Source organism: Diabrotica undecimpunctata, chromosome 2 (assembly GCF_040954645.1).
Source record: "Diabrotica undecimpunctata isolate CICGRU chromosome 2, icDiaUnde3, whole genome shotgun sequence".
Classification (NCBI taxonomy): Eukaryota; Metazoa; Arthropoda; class Insecta; order Coleoptera; family Chrysomelidae; genus Diabrotica; species Diabrotica undecimpunctata.
The window spans coordinates 162,503,380-162,527,509 of NC_092804.1; the positions used below are offsets into that span (position 1 = coordinate 162,503,380).

A 24,130-nucleotide genomic window follows, 5' to 3' on the forward strand; every position below is an offset into this window, starting at 1 on the left:
TGATCAACATGACAATTTAACTCTTATTTGAGTATCATACTATAATTTTAACATGTTGTTATTATAACACCATAAGTGATAACACTATGATGTTTATATTTCATAGCTACACCAATTCTTTTCGTTACCTTTTATAATCGTTCGGAAAGAACAAATTTCTATGCCGATCAAAATTTTAATTTTTGAATCAAAATCTTTGATAATATTGAATTCACATTCCAAAGATATCTTTTCACTTCTATTGTTTAGTTCAAATGACTCTTTGTCTTCATTTGACTGATATGAATATTAATAAAGCTCACTGTGTACTGTACAATTGCACGCTAAACACATTCGAACTCGTTGTAAATCGATGAGCGACTGCGCGTAGAGAAGGAGTCACTTGTCGGCGCAGGGTAAATGTTGTAATATTACTGTATAACAATTTTTTAATGTTGTAGGTATTATTACCCGATAGGGAAGTCGTTACAGTATCCCTAAAAAAGACTTCAAATGCCGATGAAGTATATGATGCAGTAATTAGAAAAATTGGAATGAGCAAAAAAGTATCTTGTTATTTTTATTTATTTGAAATAGTCGAATATAATTTTGGTAAGTAACTAAATTATAAAGATTCTGTTATTTTACGATATGCAGTAGGCTACACTTTCATATTTTTGAAAGAAAGTTATTAATTTCATAAGGTTGATCTGCACCCTTTAAAAGACAAACTACACATTCAACAAATTTAAAAAAAATTGAGAAGTTATAGGTGATCACTAGAAGTATTTTGACAAATTTTGAGCAAACTTCATGTTTTCGTTTTCGAAAAAACTACTTTTTTACATGTATAAAGCGAGAAAACCAAACACACAATTTTGTTAATTTTCTTACAGCGTAAAGATATAATCCTAAGAAATACTTCAGAATTTTTTGAAAATTTTTGAATGTACAGTTTCGCTACATTAGGAAAAAATAATATGTTCCGGCTTATAATAAAGCTACCGGTAAGAAACCGAACAAACTTTTAATAACAACATATATAAAACTGTAAAAGTGGAAAATATTTGTAATAAAACGTTGAATATTTTTTCCTAAACATATGAATAATATCGTGAAACAAGAATTTTATAACTGCTGCCATTAAATTGTGTTGTAGAGAGGTGTCTCCATCTGAAACATCGGTAATATTTATCATCTATAGATAGCATTACTTTCGGCTTCGAAACGCTTCCGATAGATCTGCGTGAATTAGTTATTTCGATCCATAATCAGATTTTCTTTGGACGTTATTTTTATTGATTTTATTCTTTTTTTTTTTAGAAAGAAAGTTGCAACCGAATGAGTACCCCCATAATTTATATATACAGAATTATAGTACAGCCACAAGTACGTGTTTAAGCATTAGAAAATGGCTGTTTTCTGTTGATAAGGAATATACGTTAATGAGCGATGCGCAGGCTATTTCCTACATATTCTGGCAGGTAACAAAATTATCAATATTATTAAATGTAAAACTGTGAGATCGGTGAATTATGGATATTCTAATGCCGACAAAATATCATGCAAGGAAAAATAGCAGGCAAACGCAGTCCAGGACGAAAAAGAACCTCATGCTTGAAGAACTTGCGAGATTGGTATGGTGTTGATACAAGCATGCTATTTAGGGTGGCAGTGAATAAAATTAAGATAGCTATGATGGTAACCAACGTTCTGAAAGGACATGGTACATGAAGAAGAAGAATGCCGATCCTGGCCGAATAGTAAAGATAATCAAACCGCAGATGGCAATATTATAAAAGAAGAGTCAATTCTGAATGGTAGACCAGGTTTTGGATGCAAAAGTGTTTAAAGATTAAGAAAAACAACCTCCGGTGGATGTGTTATTCACTACGGACGTGAAAGCTTTTGTAAACTGGCTCAAGTAAATGACTTTTTTAGCACACCTGGGTGAATAAAACACATCTGACTTAGATGTTTCGCAAATTGGTTCAAATAGTTGCAAAACTGTATTGCCTTCATGGGGAGCAAAATATTTTATCCATTATTTATTCTTCTTCTTGATGTACCTATTCGTTACGAATGTTGGCTATCATCATGGCGATCTTTATCTTAATTGCAGCAGCGCGGAAAAGCTGCACAGATGTTGTATTGAACGAGATTCTGAGGTTCTTTAACCAAGATGTTCTTCTTCTTCCTGGACCTCGTTTTCCAAATATTTTTCCTTGCAGGATGGCTTGAAGGAGAGCATATCTGGATTCATTTCGCATAATATGTCCGAAGAATTGTAACTTTCGAGATTTGATGGTGGTCAGTACCTCTCGATTTTTATTCATTCTTCTGAGGACCTCCTCATTTGTGACTCGGTCAGTCCACGGGATCTTAAGTATTCTCCGATATAGCCGCATCTCAAATGCTTCCAGTTTTCTGCACAAATCTTCGTTTAAGGTCCACGATTCAACACCATAAAAAAGGACAGAGAAGACGTAGCATCGCAGCATTTTTACTTTTGTATCAAGAGAGAGGTTGTGACTCTTGAAGAAGGTCCCCATCCGATTGAAGGTGGATCTAGCTTTTCCGATGGGGCGTGCTCTAATCTCCTGGTTGTTGGTCCATTCTTCATTTATTATGGTGCCGAGGTAGTTGTATTGCCTCACTCTTTCTACAGGGGATTGGTTGACGTAGAGTTGACCTTCTGTTATCCTTTTCTTGCTAATTATCATAAGCTTTATCTTCTTAACGTTTATATTGAGTCCATATTGTTGACTGTAATACGTGATTTTGTTCATAAGAACTTGTAGGTCTTCTAAGTTGTCCGCAAATACTATGGTGTCATCTGCATATCTGATGTTGTTTAGCCGGTAACCGTTTAGTAGAATACCTTTTTCAGTTTTGTGCAAAGCTTCGATAAATATTCTTTCAGAGTACAGATTGAAGATTAGAGGAGACAAAATACAGCCTTGCCTAACTCGACGCATGATTTTCACATAGTCAGTGCGTTCACCTTCAACTCTGAGATTTACTGTCTGATTCCAGTAAAGATTTCTAATTATTTTCAGATCTTGGTTGTTAATTCCTGCTTATTTTAGTATTTGCATCATCTTGGCGTGCTGTACTCGATCAAACGCTTTCTCGTAATCAACCAGACATGCGTATACGTCACAGTTGACGTCTCTGCATCTCTAGAATAAGACTTGTACTGAGAACAAAGCCTCTCTAGTACCAACAGCATTTGTGAACCCGAACTGGTTGGGGGAAATTTGACTTTCACACAGCTTGTAGATTCTCTTATGAATTATCTTTAGGAACAATTTTAGGAGATGACTCATGAGGCTTATAGTACGGTAATCTTCGCATTTTTTGGCTCCTGATTTTTTTGGAAGTGCAAAAAACTCAGATTTCAGCCATTCTGTTGGTATTTCTCCAGAGTTGTATATGTTGTTGAATATCTTTGCGATTATTGCTATTAATTTGTTGTCCATTAGTTTGAGTAGTTCTACTTATATTATATTATCAGGACCTGCCGCTTTGCCATCATTTAACTGTTATTGCGGAATAAACTTCCTGCTGTAATATTCTTGATCCATCATTTACCTCTTCTTCTATCTAAAAGGTGTTATCTCTTTGGTCTTCAAATAGTTTTTCTAGATATTTTCCCACGTTCTTATTTTACTCTATTTGTCCAAGATGATGTTTCCGTCAGATATTTATAATAAATGTTTATTTTTCCGTGTATGTACAAAAACCTAAGCAGCAGCAACCAAGTTACGATTACGTTACTCTATTTTGTGATAGATTTAAGTAAAATATTTTATTATCATTTTTAGGCAGTAGATGAAGTAAATAGAGGCTGTATCCATGCCGGTGAACGTCTCTACCAGCTCAAAGCCCTTCAGGACAAAACTCGCGCAGCCGAATATCTCAAACTCGCCAGAGAACTTCCCGGTTACGGTGAGGTAGTATTTCCGCATTGCGCTTGCGATTCTAGAAAAGACGGCCACGTGGTACTGTCGATCGGTACCATGGGAATCAAATTGCACGCGTGTCGAGAGGACGGGACGCTGGAAAGTCAAGTAATACTGTTACAGTGGGATTCCTTGCGACAATGGGAGATAGACGAAGAAGGAATGGCTTTCTGTCTTAAGTATAATAGGCCCGACAAAACGCCAAAATGGTTAAAAATATTTACGCCATACGTAAGTACTTCATTTAGAATACAATTTAACTAATTAATTGTTAGATGGGAATATATTCTTTAAGTACTTTAAGGGAATTCTTTAAGTTTTAAGTAGGCACAAACGAAGGGGATTTTAAAAAGATTTGTTTGGCATATCAAATTTCCTACTTCCTACCTTTGTCACTTATTGAGATGCAGGTTATTTTTCTAGTTTGGTAATTGTTGAACATTTTTGTTGCTTATGTACGTAATATTTTCTATAACGAACAATTTTCGAACACAGTTTTGAAAATTACTACACTTTAGCCAATTATAAACAGCTCCAGACTTGGACTAAATAAATTCTTTCAAATAATTTTCAAAATCGCTTGTTTCTTTCTTGTCTAATTCACAAAGGACGTTGGGGATCTAAAATATTCTTGGTTTGATATGCAAAATGACAATTTATGTTTCCAAAGAAGATTAATTTTTCAGTATAATATCCTCTCATGTCAATACATTTCATTCAGCCAGGTTCCTATACCTTATCTCCTCTGCTGTGTTATGTGGAAGTGCTGCAAAGTGATCATCTATAGCCGCACTGGTTTCCTGATTGGTCGAAAAGCTCGATGGTTACCGAGGAAGATGGAAGTCCGAGGGACCGAAATCGGGTGAAGAGGGTGCATATTACAGTACTTAATAGTGCATATCTCTCAATTCAATAGAACTAGAGCAAAGTCCCTTGATTGATCTCTAGGATCTCTCGAGATGTGGGTGTTTAGAAGATTCCTGAAAATATCATGGACAGATTATGTCACTATTGAGACATATTAGTCTCAATATTGTATATTGAGTATTGCGTAAAATGGGCCATGATAGAGAACTTCTTAACATTATCAAGAACCTCAAAACCAGTTACCTAGGACATGTGTACCGGGGTTGACAGGATGAACTCTTGAGGTTGTTGATGAAGGGGAAAAATTGAAGGAAACAGAAGTCCAGGTAGGTGTTTATAGTTGAAAAACATCAAACAGTGGGCGGGTGTCGATACTCAGTCTTTATTGAGAGCCGCACAGAATAGAGAGATTTGTCAGAATTGTGGCCAAACTTCAAAACCAAAGAGGGCACTCTAAGAAGACAAATTAATTCTTTGATCATTTAAACTTGAGATTCTTTACAAACAAATATCGAACTACAAATTTGGGCAGATTTCTGTGGTTTAGTACAGCTTCCTGATGTTCCTTTGATATATTATTATACAAATAAATAAATAATTAAATTTTAGAAGATTTTATATACATATAATTTTTTTAGTATCTGTACTTGATGGACTGTTTCGAAAGGATCATGGAGGAAAGCAAATGGTTGGACACGGGCGATTGATGTCCGCTATAATCACATCTATTTCTCCTTTAACTGGTAGACTAAAACATCATCAATTATTTTATAAGTAAGAAAATAGAGTCTAAAGAATTTTTTTAGGAGTTGTACTTCCTTAAAAAACTATTATTGTGATTTGTATTATTATTATATTCTTGTTTATTTTTTTAAATGTTCTCTAGCTTTAAAAGCGCTGTTTTGTGTACATATATATCGGTGCAGTTGCAATATAATACGAGAAGCTCTTCTCTGTCGCAATACTATGTATGTACAATATGGTGTATTTATTAGGTAAATAGCGTGGTTTTTGATTTTTATATACCTTTTTACAGTTTTTGCATATTTTTTTGGTGTTCTTTACGACACAAGAAATTATTTATATGAGAATTTACCGGACTCGATTGAACGCTTTGGAAAGCTTATGGAATATTTTATTTTTTATTCTATTTTGTTAGAATTATTACACTTAATTAACGTAAATAAATTTTATTTACCAGAAGAAATAATAATTGTGTGAAAATTAAATGATATTAATAACTCATGAAATTTTATAAAAAGTTATACCATTAGACATAAGCACTGTTTCAGATGATGTGATATGAACAGCGAATTACAAACTTTTGTTGTACTTTTTAATATATGAATAGGGGGACTATATCAGAAGGTGATAGGTGATTAGAAATATAAGAAATGAATATTCAGCAGATATATTTGCAAGATATTTAATTTATAGCATATCAACGCAGCATATAGAACTGATTGATAATTTTGGGTAGTATATGAGGCAACATGATAATTCGTGTAAAACGTCTTTGGCAATATCTAAACACGAGCTCGAAAAGCTGAAAGAACGGTAGTGGATTTTGTAACGTTATAGCACATTGGGCGCCAACCAGCATAGCAACCAAAGTTTAACAATAAAGCTACTATTGGGTGCCGTTGTTTAACAACAAAACGACACCTCAGTCGTGGGTCAACTATAAAACGACACTTGGAATACTTATTGCAATTATATTTATACACTGTCTCTTCTGGAGGTTTAGTGTAGTCTACAAGTAATAAGTCTTCTAAATGGATCCATGTGGCTAAATGTAGGTTTCAATGGAGATGTTGGTATCAACTAACAAGAATTGTAGGCTCACTACATCCCTTTTTACAATAAATTCTGAACATATGGGTACTTGGGGTTTCTCAACAAAAAGGAGGACAAGACGATGCCCAATATATAAGAAAAACTTCAACAAGAAATCTTGTATTATTTGATAGCATGAGGTAAATATCTTGTCTTGACATGAGATTCCAGAAAATTCTTCTTGTTAGGAAGCCTGTCATTCTGGCTATGATGACTTTGTTGGTTGCTATACGGAATAGCTGTGTTGAGGTCTTTCTATACCATGCTCTCAGGCCAGGATATTCTTCTTCGTCCTTGGGCTCCTTTTTTCTTCAATCTAATCAGACTAATCATTTTGTGTAAGTTGCAATAAAAGTGATGAAAATTTGTTGATACTGATATCGTGCGAGGAAACTGCCCAGTGGCATCAGTATTTATCTAATTAGATCTTCTGGCCAGTTTTTCTTCAGTATTATTTTCTATCTATTCTATATATCCTATTACTTGTTGAATGGACAGTCATGGATTGGACATATAGGTTGGTATGGTCTTCTATCCGGATATTGGGCTTTTTAGCCTTTGACCGAATTACAATCTTGGCCGAATCACAACGAAATGTGATTCTACACTTATTGAAACATTGCTTTACTGTATAAGTTGATTTTGTAGGATTTTGTTGAACAGCATTATACAGAATCATTGGACCATGATTGATTGCTACATCTGCGAATATATTTTTATGGTTTTCTGTTAATAGACCCGCTGAGTAGATAAGGTACAGCAATGGTCCTAGTACACTCCCCTGTGGTACTTCTGAGTTGATTAGCTTGTAGTTGCTTACTGCATTGTCTATTTTGATTTGAAAGCATCTATCTTGTAGGTGGGATTTTAAGAGTAGATACATTTGAGCCGGAAACTTCTTCTTCGTCGTATATAGTAGTACCTCATGCCATACTTTCTCGAAGGCTTATTATGCATCGAGCAATACAAAGGAACATACCTTTCATTTCCTCCATGCAGGTCATAATATAATATACTAGTCTATGGTACTTCTCTATTTTGGATTGGTTTTCTCTAAACCCAAAATGGTGGTCGGGAATTAAGAGTTTGCATCCTTGATTTTTTTGAACAATAGTGACATTTTTGGTAGGAGGCTTCTTGGTCTGTATGAATTTGCTTCTGTAGGTGGTTTACCTGGTTTAGTAATCATGACTGTCTGGGCAAACTTCCACTATATGAGTAAGCAACATAGTTGCAGGATACTATTGTATATTGACGTAAGTAGGACTTTGTAGCCTTTCGGGGTAAGTGTTTTAGTACTGTTCCTACTATTAGTTGGTGTCATGGAGTTTTGGTGTGGATTAATATATTTAATCATTTGCATTACTTCAGATGTCTTTATTCAGTCCATTGGGAGTTCCATTTGGTAGCGACTGTCCAGATATTCTAGAATTTCTTTATTATCTTTGTCTTTATGTGATGGAAGTGGAGATAAAACTTCAGCTGGAGCTTTTTTTTCAAAAAATCTCACCTTTTTTTCCTCATTTGACCGCGACAGCTATTATCCATCCTTTTTTTTGGGGGTACTGTAACTGTAGGTCTTTTGAATTTCTTGGTTGCTTTTCAGAAGTAGTGGTCATCTGGTGACCATAGAGCTGTGATGTACTGTTTCATTTCGGGAGTCTTGTAGGGCTGTAGTTAGTATGTTTGTCATTCTATTTAAGTAACTTTTTATCTGGTATGTTTCTTGATCTTTACCATCTTTTCCTAGTGTTTCTAAAATAATATTTCTTTTATGTGTGATGCACATTGAGACTGTAAGGAATTTGACAGCAGCGCCTTATGTTTAAGGTGCTGTTTAATTTATCTTGAACTTTTTCCCAGTTTGTGTATATTGTGCATACTTGAGGATTGAGGTTCTTGAAGATGGACGCAGAGTTGAGTGTTGTTATAATTGTATTGTAATCAGAAGAGAAGTCAAAACTAGATTTTATGTCACAATGTATGTCAGATATTCCTTTATTTACGAAAAAATCGAGAACATTGGGTGTTTTCCGAGTTTCTGAGGGCCAATATGTCAATTTACCTGTTAATGGATAAATCATATTGTGACTTATACTACTTTGAGTAGATTCCTACCTTTGATAGTAGTGAGTATGTGAGTAATAATTGATCAGATTGATAATTATAAGTAACACGAACACAATTAAATTTTTATAACTGTGTTATTAGAATGGCACGAAAAAATTGACAGAAAATAAGATAAAATGAGATATGTGACATCCTAGAATGCAGGAAACAAAAGACATAAAAAAAGGAAAGCATGGAAAAGAAATAAAATACCCTAAAATATTAAGGCTGCCTAATCTGATACCCGTAAGTGAAAAAGAAAACCAGCGAAGATCGTTCAAAGTTTATAACTTTGCCATTTGTGTTAATTATTAAAAGAATCACATGTTACGTTAAAATTTTATTTGACGTTTATTGAACAAATCTTAAGTCTAGTTAATGACGAAATTTATCACCCTATGATATTTTGACAATTACGTATTTCTTCTGGTATAAAAACTTAGTTTAGTTTTGTAAAAAATACTTTTTTGCTCACAGGGAATTTTGAAATTGCGTGATAGATTTGTTTTACTTTATAATAGTTCCTACGAACAGGGTGTTTTCGTCAAATAATTCATAATTTGGTTTAATTCATCTCATTCAATATTTAACCAATAAATACATTTTTCAAATGTAGTATTTTCTGCTATTAGATCTGTTATTTATATTATATGGGATTTTTATATAAAAAATGTAGACATCTGACGAGATAAGTATGTGAAATGTATTAAACGGTTTTGGTAAAATGTAATAAAAATTCAAATTTCACTATTAACTAGTTTATCTAAATATGTATCAAGATAATTTTGACTTAATGTAAATTAAGTGACGTTAGCATATTATTTGTGTTTGATAAAGCAACAGTAGACATTTCTTGGTAGTTGATGTATGCTGATTATGTGTTAATACTCAGTAAATAGTTAAAGGAAATTTGAACAAAGACTGGAACTTTCAAAATAAAACAAGAAGGAACTTGTTTAAAATTAGTATGATAAAAAGAAAGTATCTAGAATTTTTATAAAAATATTAATTTACTAATTTTTGGACTACTAGATGAACTGGCGTTATCTTCATGCATACGATTTCTTCTCTTTATTATCATAAGGAGTTCCTTTTTCAGTTTTTTGGGTTTAAAAATTATCAATTTAAAGGTATTGCTTAGTAGATTGATTTACCAATTAATATTTGGATTAGTAACTCTAGAAATTAATTAGTAAATATATTTACTAATTAATTATTTTAATTAATAAATTGATTTACTAATTACAATACTTTACTAATTAAATATTAAACAGATTTACTAATTAATTATATTAATTAATACATTTATTTACTAATTAATCGTTGGATTAGTAACTTTAAACTGTACACTGTGAATGTGAAGAACAAAGAAACTTCTTCTGACAATGAAAAAAGAGGAAATTGCTCGCAAAAGGTGAGCGCTAGTTTTTTCGTTTCATATTTAAAGGAAAATTTCAATTGTCTGGAAACAAAAGATGAGTTGGATCAAACTTGCACACATATATACTGGAGCAATTGAAAAAAACTAAAGTAACATACGTAAAAGCAAGTGGAGTATGACAGAAAAGTAGCCAAGAACAAATAATGCATATTGCAGAAGTGAGTGCAGATTAACGGAGTGAAAAAATCGGAGTAACGGAGTAGAAATGGAAGGTCAAAAAGATCTGACGAGAGACAATTTATTCGATAAACTAATGGGGATATGGCTCACAATTGCAAGATATCCAGTCCATCAAAGAGGTTTTAAACTATTAAAATGAAATACTCAAAACGAATTAGAGGTAAAGCTGAAACATTGGGATATTAATTAGAAGAAAAAGGTTTAATATTAGTATGTCAAAGACAGAATATCTTGATTGTTAATTGGAATACAAATTTACTAATGTTTGGATTAGTAAATCCACTTCTGATTAATCTTTGGATTAAACAAGACTCATATTTTGCATCATTTGAATAGTTTCGTCACAACTTTTTCTAGTTTAAAGCAAAACTTAATGAAAACTCGTTGCTGATATCTCTAATAGCCAGCCGTGGGATAAAAAATATAGAACAGAACTATGCTTGTACTAACTAGACACTTCCCGCACATAACTGAGGTATAAGACAAGTTCGAGAAGTCTTTATTTCGTTTATGATTTTAGTTAATAGTAGTATTTTTGTATACTATTTATAGTACGACGTTTTATTCTCTTGAAGAGAATTCTTCTACTAATAATAATATATGTTTTTTAAACAGATGTATCTTTTTTTGTATAAAAATCCTTATTAGAGATTTGAAACGTTTAGCTGACTTTGGGATTTTTTCTTTGTTGAATAGTATAAGAATGCCATAGGGTATAGCTCGAAAACATCACATGCTACAGTTATTTACAATGTGCACTACGAAGACATATCAATTTTATATAAAATATTTAAATTTGTTTTTATCAAATAACTTATACTTGTTTAGTCGACTATAAATCGAATTGCCTGAATTGTCAACAATGTTTTGTAAGGTCGAGCGACTATTCATTGCTAATAGCTGCGGACTTTCAACAAGGATTCACATTTATGTCTTTAAATGACAAAAACAACGAATTTGTTGAATTGGAGTGTCTTTTCAGGCAAATTCTGTAAATATATTTTTAAATATTACGGTTCAATAAGCTTTTTTCGTATACAAATTGTTACTGTTACTAGGTATTAAAAATGAATTTTTAAACTGCTTGTTAATGTTTTTAATAAAGGCTATTTGGGCCAAATTTAATTACTTTGCTACTTGTTAAGAAATCAAATTAATATTTGTTGTTCTATTGAAATTTAATTGTTTCAAATATTGGTTAAATATTAAGTAAGTAATAGTAATTTACTGAAAAATAATATTAAAACATTTGAAAAAATCCCTAAGTTAATTAAAAACATTTAACTGTTATAGTGAAGGAATTTATTTATACTAGAAAAGAAAATGTGTAGATTGTATATAAGACATAGAATTAATTATATTTTAACCAATTTCAATCGACTTTAGAAAAATATACATTGAATGTAATCAAAAACTAAAATTTCGTCTAAATTTCATTTGGACGTCGCACTATTTTGTAACTCCCTAATTCACTGCCATTTGATTTTATTGAAGGAGCCAAAATCTTATTACCATTTGACTATGCTATCACATAATGTATATTATCGTATTTAGAGGCATATATTAAAAACATTCCCTCTCATGCAGCCTAATGCAGGTATCAGTATAAACTTAGCAGTATGGAGTAAATGTTCACGGAATCTTTAAGGTTATGATGATCTTGGGTGCGGTTAGACAACCTCAGCGGGTGACTTTAAGCACAAAGCGGCTTAGATCCAGCAGACAAAAATTTCTGAACGCATTTGTCTAGACATTTATTTCGTGTTTGACGTTTCGACAAATCTAACCTGAATATTTACATAAATACTTCTATAAATAAATATTCTCGTTTAGTACCAAACTGTACTTTCATTATTCCATTGTAAATCCATTTTTTCGAAATTAAAAAAAAACTCAATATTGCGTAACACGCATGCTCAAATAAGCGCAGAGTTCATCCAGCGGAAATAAAGTACGCTCATAGTGGGGCCGCCGAACAGATAGAATTATCAAACTCTGGTTACGAGTTGCAGTTCCCAACGTCACAAGTTCGATTTATACTAGGTCAAGAAAAGACATACAATTATCGCAGTGAATGCGGTAAAACCCATAATATACATATTGAAAACTTAATTCTATTTGTCACTGTAATAATGGAGTTATGATATTTACAATTTATTATTGTTTATGTAGTATGAATAGTGTGACCAATTAGTCCGAAAAATCATATCAAATTGAAATGTCTGTATTTTAATTATCGTCTTCTGAAAAGACGATTCAAAAACAATAACAATTCAGGTATACACATGAATCATCTGTTTTACGAGGCATGCTGCATACAGCGATGTAATGATTGCTGATCAATGTTTTTTCGGTTTTGTCAATCATTTTAAGTAAACAAACTTCTTGATTTCGTTCGCGCTATTTAAAATCAATCAGTTTGAAGCCGCAAATAATGCAAGTTAAATAATCAATAAAATGATGATATTAAAGTTCTATATTTAAAAAAAATGACCCGATTTTCATTGAAAAGTCCCGGATTTCAGGTATTGTTTTTTAGCCATGACCCGAATTCGACTTAATTGGAGTTTTTTCAAATTGGGTCTTTTAAATAAAAAAAAAAAAAAATACATAAATAAAATGTGACAAAAGGAGGTTACTTTTATTCTTAATTAATAAATTAATTCCTATCTGTGTCCTCGGATGAAGATTTGTCGTCACCTAAATTAATAATCAGTGGTTCTACTGTTGGTATAAACTGTTGTTCTACAATAAAATCTAGTTCTCACATCTTGGATATATGATGCCATCTACATGGTTGATAGTATTTTTCCAGGAATCCGATGTAACATTATTCAGTGCTTCGGTGAAAAGTACTTTTACGTCATTTAATTTATATGTGGTATTTTTTCTTGCAACTTTACCCTTTACTTGTGCCCATATTAGCTCAATGGGGTTTAGCTCACAGTGATAAGGGGGCAATCTAAGTACACATCTACCTGAAGACTTAATAATTTAATGTACCACATACTTTTGTTCTATGGGATACTAGCGTTAGTAACTCAGCTTTGACCATGTCGTCAGTAAATATAATATTTTTTGTCGCAACTATTCTTGAATATTAGCTTTTCGCATAGCACTAGTTGGTATCTTTTCATATTTTCAGCTATGGTAGAACGCATTATCTAGGATAATAACTACCGTTTTAGCTAAAGTTGGCAACCACTCAGATGCTTTTTTATATGGATTTAAAATTACACATTTTTCTTCAACAATAAATTTTGTTTTTTTTGCCGTTTTTCTTGGAGGCGAAAGAGTATTTCCATCCATATTTAAAACAAACGATAATCTAACACAAACTGATTTTATTTAATACAGTGCGTTGTGTACACGGCTTCTCCCGTTCGGTTTCAAACGCATGTAAGTCCGCAGACAGCCAATCACAACCTTGCAACTCTCCGACACGCGGCCTTGGGATTATATCTGTTCGGCGGCCCAACTTAAGTAAATTTAACAGTACGCTTAATAAATTTCCAGCGGTTGGTACCGGAAACCTCTGAACGGTACCTCTTAGTCAGCTGTCCAGCCGCTGAGTTCGTCTGAAAGCACCCATTATTTCCTTTAAAGTTAATTGCATGTCATCCAATTTTGACGTTGACATTTTAGTACATAGTTGTATTCTCGACGACCTATTAGGAAATAATGAAATTATGAAAATAACTACGAAGGTCCTTCTGGTGGATTTCATATTTCATATGAAAATAACTACGAAGACTTTTGTTCTGCAGGAGATTTTAGTAAAATATAATGATCCCATTATTTTAAATTCATCGGTTCAGAGGAACAAGATAAAAAAATGCAGTTACAAACAATAATGCCAGTAAATAGGGCGTTGACAGATCAGGTGTTTCGATGACGAAAGTAATTTCTTCTAATCTCTTATTTATGTTTGGGTGAAGGCGTTCAAGCGCCTAAAAACTTAAATGGTGAAAACTACGTGGTATAAGAATGAGTAAAAAAAAAACTTATTAACTTTTGTGTAAAGTTAGCAACTAAATTGAATTTTGCGGTATCCGTAACTTTCTTTTGGAGTATTTTTTAGGTGACCTTAAGAGTTCTTTATTTGTTAGGTCGAGAAACGATGCTAAGAATAAATCTATTTAAGGTTAATGCTAATGCAACACGTTGTAACACACGAGATAACAATTTCAGTTAATGGTATCAGTGGTTCTCTATTCTCACGCCCTCTTTCGAATTACTGACATACTTAGAAAGGCCATCGAGTTGTTTTGACAACGAATACAATAAATAATTGCTTATTCAAAGAATGTTAGGTTTTTACATTACACAAAACTTTATAATATTAATAAAAATTACGTGTGGCAACTCTGGAAATAATATCTACAGTTTCAAACTATCATTCGAGCTCCATAAATAAAAAGTGAACTGAAGTATTATTTTTTCAATGGTATTTAATGTGAATTATCGTCTGTATACTACAAAAATGTTTCCAAAAATTTTATTATTTATGTGATGTATATGGATAAAATAATTATAACATTACAGTTACGAAATTTCTAAGTAGTTGGTTGGTTGTACAATGATCATGTACTTCATAATAAAATTGGCTGATGCCTTGCAATTAACTTTAAAGGAGGAATTTTGAAAATATAAGGCTAATTCGTGTTTTCAGAGGTATTTGATGAAAAATTGCAACGACAAAAACAAACTGTGTCCTGATAAATTATTTTTAAGGACTAAAAATGATGGCATTATCAATTAATTCGTTTTTAAGCGACTTCAAATTCATTTATGCAATGATTTGACAATAAAAAAATTACTGATTAGTTTAACATTGCATTAACTGTTCAAACAGTGGTACAAATTCCATTTGCTCTCTACAAACTAGAGGTGTATTGGCGTTCAATACTATTTAATATAAATTATTGCTTTTTAGTACTAAACTAACCTTGCGAGAAAAAAATGTGTATAAGATTTTGACTCTGCATATATCATCCATTTATCTCTATCAAGATTGAATCTCAAAATTAGTCGATTAGGCCTAACCTCGAGTGGACTTTACCGTTTTTGTAATTCGAATATTTCTGCTTGTGTTAAATATTGTAAAAAAAACATCTTGAGCTATCTTAGTATGTTTTCCCGATTGATTTAATTTTTTTGGTTGTTTTTATTAAATGGTACTGGTGACTTTGCTAACGGATTCGGTTTCGACGATTTTTCGATGATTGCTTCACATTTCATATTTTAACTCGTCCGCTGCGTTGGCACCGATCGGAGCCGTCAACAGATACGTCTAATATGTAGCTGGCTCCAATAGGTGCTACATTTGTTTATGATTTTTTCAACTGAAATTGATAGTTTTCTTATTTTAAATAGTTTAATACACTGCGAAGATTTAAAGATATTTATGATAACATGGCAGGTGAAAACAACTTTTATTAGGTAATGACTCTCATATAGTTTCTGTTATGGTCAAAACAATTATGGAAATGCTTGTTTTGGGGGGTAACAAAAAAAAATATGTGCATTTCAATGCAACTTTTTCTACTTTTTATTTCCTGGCCGTACCAGTAATAGTTGTTGCCTAAGGGAGAAAATACACGGAGAGATCTAGTAGAATCCTGGTATCAGTTTCACTTAATAAAATTATTTTTTTCCTCGCAGTTAATTCCACGAATTGGAACGTTGAGATATAAGGATGACGTCCGTTGATTTAAAAAATGGATGGATTAGACATAATTTCGAATGTTGTGTAAAGAGAAAGAGGCACGTTCCAAACAACGTACCTCTCTTTTTTCTTCTGATACATGTTATATTGAACGTAACAGCGCACGAAAAGAGGGTTTTAAAAGGGTTAGAAACGTAAGGGAATTACCGAAAACTTAGCCTCCCTCCTAAAACGTCAACATCGTTACTCACAGAGTTCTATTAAATAACCTAGAGGTCGAACTCCCTATTAAGAGAGAATTGTGGGTGCTGTTTTTCGGCGGGAAAAAGATAAGGGGGCAAGCATTTTAAAATTACACTTGACTGCATGTACTTAAGAAAATTTTGAAAGATCTCGTTTATGTTAGCTTCATTTATGATTTTTATCATGTAATAATGAAGTTTGTAACGAAAAACTAACAAAAGTAGATGAATAAAAAGCTGAACGTTCACCACATTTAAAGAAGATCACGTTACACAAGTCGGGATAGATTAACGATAGACGAATCTTACCACATAAAATGCAGGTTCCATCACAACTAAACCACACGAAATATTGGCTATGAATATAAACATAAGCTTAAAAGCAAGTAAATCGGCGGGATCTCTTAAGAACATAATGTGGAAGAACAAACACCTAAGACAAGACACAAAAACAAGAATCTTTAAAGCAGAAATTTGACCTATATTAACATAGACGGCGAAGACAATACCTCATACATCTAAAACGAGAGGACTACTAGAAACAACAGAGATGAAAATACTTCGACGAATATCAGGGAAAAGTCTGTTAAATAGGGAGAGAAGCGAAAACATAAGAATAGCATGCAATATAGAAGACATAAATGGATGAGTGACAAAACGGAAACAGGAGTGGAACGAACACAGTAGTAGAATGGCAGAGGATAGGATAGTACGAATAGCATCAAATAAGTCACCAAATTGACGAAGAAGTATTGGCAGACCAAGAAAAAGATGGTGCGATAATTTAAACAATTTAGGAGGCCAATATTAAAGAAGAAACAGGCTTTAAAGCCTACATACAAGAAGGAAGAAAAAGAATATAAACATCATAACCCATTTTCGACAGACAACTAACTAACAACTGAGACTGAAATTGGGCTTTGCTATTTCTTTTATAACTTTTTTCATGAGAAAGTAATTTGTCTATGTCTCTATTTCAATATCTTCAAATAATACTCTTCTCCTTTACCTTCTAGCTGGTTAAGCCAGTAATATAGCCACTGATCTACGGCCGCCCTTTTAGAGGAGGATATGATGTCATTTCAATTCATAATATTGATGATGGTAGGCAGAGTAAATTAATAGGCTTTGATACTGCGTTCTGTCTTGGAATTCCTTTTAGTACAACCCATGCACTGCATGATCGAACCATTTATATACAATTATTCTAAACCACACACCCAAAGATTTACCAATATATATTACAAAACTACATCTTATCCAATTATGATTTATAAATAGACTCGTATAAGTAAAAAATGAATATTTCTTGGTCCGGAGATTATCTAATTAAAACAACCACTTACACAAAATTCTATATAATTATCAGGGGAAACAATTAACATTTCAAACAATGTTTACATTCTTTTGCCCCCTTATTTGTGCACATCTAGCGGAGAACATTCGCACTAAACTTAAAAATCGGATTCACGTATTGTCTTCCAGTACTACATCTAGTTTATTATTACTGCACCTATGTCGCTACTCATCTACTCATTTAAAGAAAAACTAACTAAAAAAATATACGAAAAGGAAGAACATACCTTAAGATGACTTAAAATATTTCTTAGTGATATGTGTAAAAGATTAGTAAATAATGTATAATTTTTATGATTATGTTACAAATGCCGTAGGAACAAACCTCGTAAGTTTATACAATAAATGTAGTTAAATTTTACGTTGTAAAACGTAATATTTTCAATAAATCAGTAATTAAAAGTTTAAGCGTAAAACAGTGTATTTCACACATTTTTTACCCGTATACTATTTTTCACTACTAACGTGTATTATAATATTAACAACACACTACACAAGACTTTTCTTTCTATATAATAGTTAATGTACTTGTCAGTCATACTATTTCATGTTCATGACTAGTGTGATTTTATAGTTTTGTCGAAACTGGAACGAATATTTCCCTTGTTATTCAGATATTTTTTTATGTTGAATTAATTTTTTACATCTCTGCAGTTTTGTCTGCAAAAGTTCTCGGACAGACAGATCACACGAATCTGAGTTATCGAAATTCTAAAATACAAACTAATTGTTCACGGGATAAGGAAGAATGTCAAAAATATTTCATTTTTGACATTTATATTAATCTTGATACAACTAAGCCTACCGCTTATGAGTAGATGATAATTCTACTCTAACAAAACTTGATGCTCTAACAAGAACTATATTAAAGAAAAGTAACAAAGATAATGATCATTTATATGATTATAGCGAACACATTCGAGGGAATTACAAACTATGGTGAAGCAAATTGCAAACAGCTCACAATACGTCTGTCTAAAAATTAATATGACAAAAACAATGACACCAGACGACTTGATAACTATAAATAAATGGCGATGAATAGAGCAACTATCTACCTAGGTCAAATTCTGAAACTTGACAAAGAGAACCAAAGTGCTGAAATCACTAGCAGATACGAAGAGGAACGACAGGGAAAGTTCAAAAACAAAAGTGGAATATATCACACCAAAAATTGCCTAAGAAGAAAACCAAAAATAAAACCGTAGAAAAGGCACCAAAATATACTGGAATTGGAACATCTCATAAAGGCCCAAGTAAGGGGGAATAAGAAATTAGGAAAATACTTACAGAATTTAAGTCAAGGAATTTACATGTGGAATAGCCAAATATAGACCAAAAAAAGTCCATCAAAAAAGCGAAAAGTAAAATCGACTATTCCGACTTGAACAGTGAAAAATATTGACATTACTAAAGGGCATTAAGGGTAAGAGGATGAAGACAAAAAATATTTTAACTGCTTTTTTGAAGTTTTCTAAACATTATACAAACAATTTGATATTTTGTTTTAACAATCCCTTAAATACATATCATATGTCTAACTAAATCAGTCATTTAAAGGTTCTAAAATTTATTTATTTAGATTATGTAAAACCTAAACAAGATAGCTAAATAATTTAATACTGACATATTGTGATGAACTGGAGTATAGTACTGGAGACAAATAAAATGTAATTGAATTAGAAATGAGAGATAAAAGACGAATTTTACAAAGACAGATTCAAATTAAACGAATTATTTTGTTGGAATACTTAAAAATTCAAACATTTTCTACAAACAAAGAAATTATTTTATTTTGTTACTTGGAAATAGAAATATGTTATCCAGGAATTGAGCAAAATACACTTAGAGAAATCAGTAAATTCATAATAAGGAGATAACTCATTGAGCTAGTATAGACGTATTTGAAGAATGAATTAAATAATGTATAAAACAAAAATAAGTAAGGACATAGCTATGAAAACATTGGTACGAGTACATCTGAAATATGCTACAGAAAATAAAAATACATACTAAAAAGGTAGATAAGAAAAATGAACTAAAATGAATAAGAAAGGTTGGAAAGAAAAATGTTAAATAGTAGACATAACTTGCTCTTTCCTTAGATTTAAGATCTCAATGAAAAAAAAAACATGCTATTTAGAGGGAATCTACAATAAAGACAGTAGAAAAAATCCATTAATATAATCGTCAAAATAGTGTATAAATCAGAATAAGTACATAAGTCAAATTCCAAAGAAAGCTGTGCTTTCTTTGGATTTTGAATTCTAATGAATGACTTTATAGCCATTGTTTAAATCATCAATTAAAAGAATACCGGATATTCTGAGAAGGAATAATAGATTTTAGATATTTGTTACACATCACTATTTGCACAATTTCTATATATGTTTTGTCTAAACTAGTCAAATTTTTTTATTAATAATTCAACCACTACAGAATATACATTAGTATTCAAAAACTAAATAACTGAAAAATTTTTAGTATTAGTAAAGTTGTAGTCCAAAGTGAATTTTGTTCCTACGGCTTTAGATTGTTTAACTTGTCAATATATTAGCTTGAGAAATTATTCTGTTGTTCCTGTTGTTACGAATATACCTAATTTTATTTTCTTTATTGGTAACAGTCGCAGTGGAATTTGTTAAAATCTCCCAACTCTCTAGATCGAAAAGAAAAATAAACGCATGATAAAAAATACATTATTGGTAGTATTCGTTTAATTTTTGTATTAGTATCTGTTAATAAATAATCAATATTTCATTAGTAAAGTGAAGTGACAACAAGCAACAATATGTCAATAAGGACCGCAAAAAATAAAGTTATTAAAGCTTTTACCGTGAAATATCTTTTATTTTTGATATGAACAGGTCTTACATTTTGTCAACACGTAGTAAACTTTGTGAATATGCAAGATATTTAACCCTACGCTGATAAAGTTTTTACCAATGCCCGCGGGTGAGTGCTTGGGTCATCCTTAACTACAAAGTTAAGTATTTGTGTGGATTACAAATAAATAATTGTAATTTTTAACATAAAAACGTGAAAATAAACATTTTATAACAAGATCTTAACTTAAAAAATGTATTGTAACGGTAATTACACTTACGGTTGGTTTTATATAAGTTACAATATTTATTTACAACTTTTATTTATTTATTTATACAACACTCAACAACCAAAAAACCGGAATAAAAACATTAGTGAGAATTTAGTATTTGTTTCTCTAATGGGTACTTAATTTTTTGGCCATAATATTGACTTCATAAAGATTTTCAACGTCAATTTTGGTAATATGGCTCTGAAATTTTCGTAGATTCTCTATAGATACATATTCTATTTTTGGTAGAATTAGAATATTTTGCCTTCGTGGATTTGGACATTATTACTAAATTTCACTTAGTTCACATAAATCACTTTATGTGTAAATGTTCTTTTCCGATCCGCACGTATCCTACTGACTGCGCCAATTATAACTTTGAATTCAAAAAGTAGCTTTTTAAAAATAATTTTTTTTCAAAATATGAACAACAGAAGTCTTACGGACAAATTTATAATATAAATTATAAAAGCTAAAAGTTGTAATTATTAAAAAGTTCCTGTGCCGATTCTGTAGAATCCAGTGTCGTAACTAGTTGGTTCTCGATGTATACTTGTATAGCAAAAAATTTCATTCCAAACAGAGAATATGTGTAAGGTAACAACATCTTGATTTTAATTATAATAAAGAAGTTGAACGCAGTAATAATAGTATGTTATTTGCAAATTGCTAACCTTTTGAACAATACTGGCGCTTTCCTTTTCTTGAAGGTTCACCCTCAATAATGTCAGGTTGATCCTCTCTTGCAGAGATTCGATTTTCATTTTTTATTTGCAAATATAACAGGAAGTTTAAATTTTGGTTAAGACGTTTCTTCATGTGATCTTTTACCAATTCCCGTGGCTCACATTGTTTTGGCAAATTTAAATCGACATTATTGCTTTGAAAAATAATAAATGCAATATTACAGCAGTATCGAGAAGGTACAAATTACTGTCATAGCCCATTTGCAGATTATTTTCACCTTGTGTATGACAAGCCATTTGTTACATGAAACATTTGTAAAATTTGTTGCGTTTTGATTCCATTTTTCCTTTCTACTCTGGTTGTAATGTTGTCAAACTGCAGAGTTCGAATTCAACATCCAAAACATCTTGGGGACGTGAATAGTTTTCGCCAATACACTCTACATTGTTGATAAAAGCCACATTGTCTTCGAGCATTTGGCCGCCGAGGAGTCATTTCTATGTATCACATGGAGTTTTGACTTTTTATTGCGTAAGGATTTAATTTCTGGAAATTTAATTATTATAGTATGTCACTTTATATGACAATTTGTCACTCTACATATGAAAGGTCCAAAAAATTTTCCCATCTTTTTTGACAATGTCTCCATCATTTTAACATTCTTTATGGTTTCCACACACAAAAAACTTATTTTTATACACATTTTATACGTCTTTACGTCTTTTTTTGCGTATACAAATAGCGATGCTATGTGGAATTGTGCTGTAGCTACTATCACAATTATTGTGAAATTGATTTTCTTAAAATACTGAGTTTTGCACTCACCACTGTAACACGGAGTTAAGGCGACACAACAAATTATCAATTAGTTTGTTTCATACAAACGGCACTGACTGTTAAACATCTTTTTTTAGTTATACATCTACAGCTAGGAAAGGAAAAGAATCTGGCATTATGAGATCGAGTTTCTCTAGAATTGCAACAGTTGTATCGCTATTATTTTTACCAAATATTTTACATACCTGCAAAAACCAAAGTAAAAATAGCAATTATTTTAAATATACACACAGCATTAATACAAAGATATAAATATATTATCCTTATGACATAATTTGCTTGTTAACACATTCTCAACTTCAAAGTAGTTTTTTAGTGTTCGTGCTGATATTTCAAGCACCCTAATAAACTACTCTATACTCTGATTGCATTTTTGTAGTAGACTCATTACAGCTCATATTTTTAAATAGTTATCATAATAGTAGGAAAAGTGACATAATATTTAGTCCAATTTATCACATAGAAACAATAGTATTTTAAGAGGGAAAACTGGAAACATTTAAAAATGATATTTTCTTGGTATTAAACAAGTACAATATTTTAATTATAAAAATTAGATGCAGGCATCACGAAGTAGGAATGAATATTCAACAAGAAAACACTGATTTGATGTGAATGTAATGTAAGTAAAGAATTCCAACATTTGTCGCTAGGTGGCGTGGGTTTTCTATTTTATTAATTTACAAAAATCATCAGTACAATTAACCTTTGATTAAGGTTTTTATTAAGTTTTATCTTTTTGTCACCTAAGCTTTTCCCTGTAGGTTTTTAAAATGTCTTATTCCATTTAAGGTTAAGGCCCATTCATATTCTAAGACAAATGCGCGACAAATAACGCATTTTCTACTACATACATCATCACATCACCAATTGCTGATTGCAAGTAGGAAAAATATTACAATGTATTTTCGCACTATTCCAGAGACCAATCTGTTATTTCTAGTTTTCTCTAAACTGGAACTAAAATCTTTCAGTTTATTAGTTTCTACCACATAACTTTTAATGTCGAATCAGAATATGTCATCAGTTTTTCGGTATCTGTTTTAGTTTTGGCTGCACTTATCCGCAGACAGACGGAGTATTGAGATCCAGGTATAACTATGATCTCTTTCAACTGTTGAAAGAGACACCAATCTCAGAATTCGTTAAACTTCAGAGATTTCGATGGTTTGGTCGTGCAGTGAGAATGGAGACTGAAAAATTGCCATAAAGGGCCCTAGTTAGTAAACTGCAAGACCAAAAGGAAGGACACAAAAAATGTGGGATGAAGTGGCAGCGGACACACAAAATTTGCTAGACATGAGAACCTGGAGATCAGCGTTGGACTGTTAAGGTTGGAGGAGGACAAGGCTCAATTTTTGTTGTAGCGCCATTGGAGAGAGAGAGAGAGAAATAAATAAACTTGCAAATGAAATGGTTTAAAATCTTGAGTAGTTATTTTGTCACACAAAGTAATAACATTATCTTCAGTTTGAATTTTGAGCTCATATATACATAAAATTCAAAAAGTTTTTTTACATTTCTGCATTTTTAAGTCAGTATGCATGGTTATTGTTTTTACATGTTTCCTAGTTGTACCATATACTTACGTCCCATTTGAACTGATTTTTCTTCTTATTATCATATTATCGGTGTTGCTGACAAATGAATAGGTATATATTTGTGTTAATATTTTGAAAAATTTAAGTATTATTCGAGAAATAATAAAAAAATATTAATATTTGGCTGTTATGCACGAAATTAAAAAATAAATATGTTACGAAAATACTTCTGTGTTTTATTTCACCTTTTTATATAACTCACCTTTAAACCTAATGATGTGAGATACAAATGACAAGAGGACAAAACAAAAATGATCATTCTGTT

The 24,130-nt window shown here is 31.8% G+C and overlaps 1 protein-coding gene across 3 annotated transcripts in view; it reads left to right on the top strand.

The window, feature by feature from the left end:
- The window catches only part of Snx27 (sorting nexin 27), a 51,333-nt gene extending 27,302 nt beyond the window's left edge, over positions 1-24,031 (top strand). For 2 of the 3 annotated variants that reach the window (XM_072523911.1, XM_072523912.1), the window contains exons 5-8: positions 441-591; positions 1,303-1,463; positions 3,807-4,175; positions 5,450-24,031. In XM_072523911.1, the coding sequence (XP_072380012.1) occupies positions 441-591; positions 1,303-1,463; positions 3,807-4,175; positions 5,450-5,518 (750 nt within the window). In that variant the 3' untranslated portion in view covers positions 5,519-24,031. The remainder of the gene's footprint in view (positions 1-440; positions 592-1,302; positions 1,464-3,806; positions 4,176-5,449) is intronic. The other variant, XR_011950111.1, reaches the window with a different exon arrangement.
- Positions 24,032-24,130: the final 99 nt, after the last annotated feature.